Genomic DNA, 2118 nt, shown 5'->3' on the forward strand with positions numbered 1-2118 from the left:
CACTAGCGGGGGAAGTGTCCCCGAAAGGAACCGATGAAACCTGGGCTGCCGGGGCTTGGTTGGGGCTTCTGGGGGCATGGCAAAAAGAATGATTTTTGTGGGCAAAGAATTTTAAAAGTAGCTGATGGGTTTTTAAGATATTTGATTTGACTTTTCGGACTGTTCTGTATCTTTTCTTTAAGTCTGTCTGGTTTTTGAAAGCAAAGAGAGCAATCTCAGTGTGCCCTAACAGTGGATCAGATCCCCGGCTGCAAGCCCAGAGGAACGGACTCGGCGTCCTTTTGTCTGTGCCAGGAACACGCTTCGTACTTCAGGCTGTGCTTAGCACTCCACAGACCTGGGTGCAATTAATTGCTGATGGTAACACCGAGAACAGCCACGCACCTGGACCTCCTGGTGAGAAATGAAGGATCATTCCAGCTCACTGTCATTTTTTGAAGTGGGAACTCTTCAGGAGTTTTCTGCGCAAGTAGTGTGATAAACTCTTCAGCAACTGCACCGGGGAGAGTGTGCGAGAACTAGCAAAACTGCAGCCATGCTCAGGGAAATTGTGTTCATGAAATCAGAGAGATGTTTAGAATAGCTGTCGCTTGATGTGGCAAGTTTCATACACAGTACTTTGAAGTCTGTGGTATTCATGTGCCAAAGTTTTAAAAATAAAGATTTCAAGTATCAGCTTGATTTATGTTTACTGTTAAGAATTCAAAGAAAATATTTGATATAATCTCAAAAGCTGCATTTCCAGTTGCCAAAGATTAGTAGCTGCTGCTGAATGCCAGTAGGCTGACAACTTGTACAGAGATTATAAAATTAGAAAACTAATTATGCGAACAGCATTATTTTGGAAATATGTTAATCCAGGTTCTAAAAAAGTTACTTCTGTAGGGGAGGCACATTACTGTCGTTTCTTTGAATTTCTGTTAATTTCTGAAGTTCTTGATTGCTGATAAACCAGAGATTGCCTGGTGATCAGCGGGGCTTCACAACTCCCGGCTTTACTTGGGAATTTTGTGGCATTTGATGTCTCTCTGTTAACACTGCCTGGGGAAACAGCGTTAGAAAGTGTTTGCCGAGGCGTTCCGCAGCACTCTTACACGTGAATTTGTAAAGCGTGGGGGGAATGCCCTTTGTTCTCTCCTTGAGATGCAGCCCGCGCTCTGGGTCTCGGTCCGTAGCCCTCTGCTCTTGTCAGGCCCTTTGGAGAGCGCTGGCCACTTCACGTGGAGTTGGGTATTAGCGCTGATTTTTGCAGCAGCAGCGAAAGAAGCCAGTATTTCTCAGTGCAGGCTCCAAAATGGTGAAATCACATTTCCTTTTCATATTGTGCTATTTCTCTTCTGCTGCATGTGCTGAAAGATACTCGAACTCTCGGGTGGATTGGCAGCAGATGCTCCTCATCTGAAGCCATTTACATTTTCTTTTCTTCCCCGAAGCACTAACTTTCCCAAGAATAACCTTTTGAATAGCATGTGGCTGCCTCATCAAATGCGGTTGTGTGCTGTGTATTTACTTTGTGCGTTCAAAATGTCAAGGATATGGATATTGATTTTGGTGCTGAATAAATACCACTGGGGGAGGAAGACTGCTGGGTTTGGGGTTTTTTTTTCCACACGAGCCCAGACTCAGGGTGTCTCTGAAGAGGACTGTGCCGCTGTAGTGCTGACTCTCTGTGTTCTTATCTCTGAATGATCTTTTTAACGGATTACAAAAAGTGAGAATTCTCTGTTTTTCTTGTTCTTTCCAGGGGACATGAGTGTTGGGTGGATTTGAATGCTATGAAATTATATGAAACTGGGGAGTTTGACCAAATGCGGCGGCTGTCCACACCGTCCTGCCCCAGCTCCAGCTCCAACTACTACACGGTCTGGAAATACTTCTGCAGGGACCACTTTGGCTGGAGGGAATACTCGGAGGTATTTAACGAATCCTGCTGTTGGGTTGTAACCCAAAACACTGTGTACAGTGTATGCCGTGAACCATATATACATTTCTAGTCTGTTTCCTCTTCAAACATTCAGAGAAGTTACTTAGAGTTATTGTTGAGGAAGACAACCCAGAAGGTCAGGGATGAACTGGAAAAGCAGTAGAAGGAGAGCTGTGCTCTGCTGGACCGCAGCA

The 2118-nt window shown here is 44.9% G+C and overlaps 1 protein-coding gene across 1 annotated transcript in view; it reads left to right on the plus strand.

Annotated features, from left to right (window-relative positions):
* The window catches only part of TIPARP (TCDD-inducible poly(ADP-ribose) polymerase), a 21898-nt gene that overhangs the window by 12875 nt on the left and 6905 nt on the right, over positions 1–2118 (plus strand). The window contains exon 2 of the mRNA XM_010079394.1: positions 1745–1913. Within this exon, the coding sequence (XP_010077696.1) occupies positions 1745–1913 (169 nt within the window). The remainder of the gene's footprint in view (positions 1–1744; positions 1914–2118) is intronic.

The sequence above is a fragment of the Pterocles gutturalis genome, unplaced genomic scaffold (assembly GCF_000699245.1).
Source record: "Pterocles gutturalis isolate BGI_N339 unplaced genomic scaffold, ASM69924v1 scaffold2909, whole genome shotgun sequence".
In the NCBI taxonomy this organism is placed as follows: domain Eukaryota; kingdom Metazoa; phylum Chordata; class Aves; order Pterocliformes; family Pteroclidae; genus Pterocles; species Pterocles gutturalis.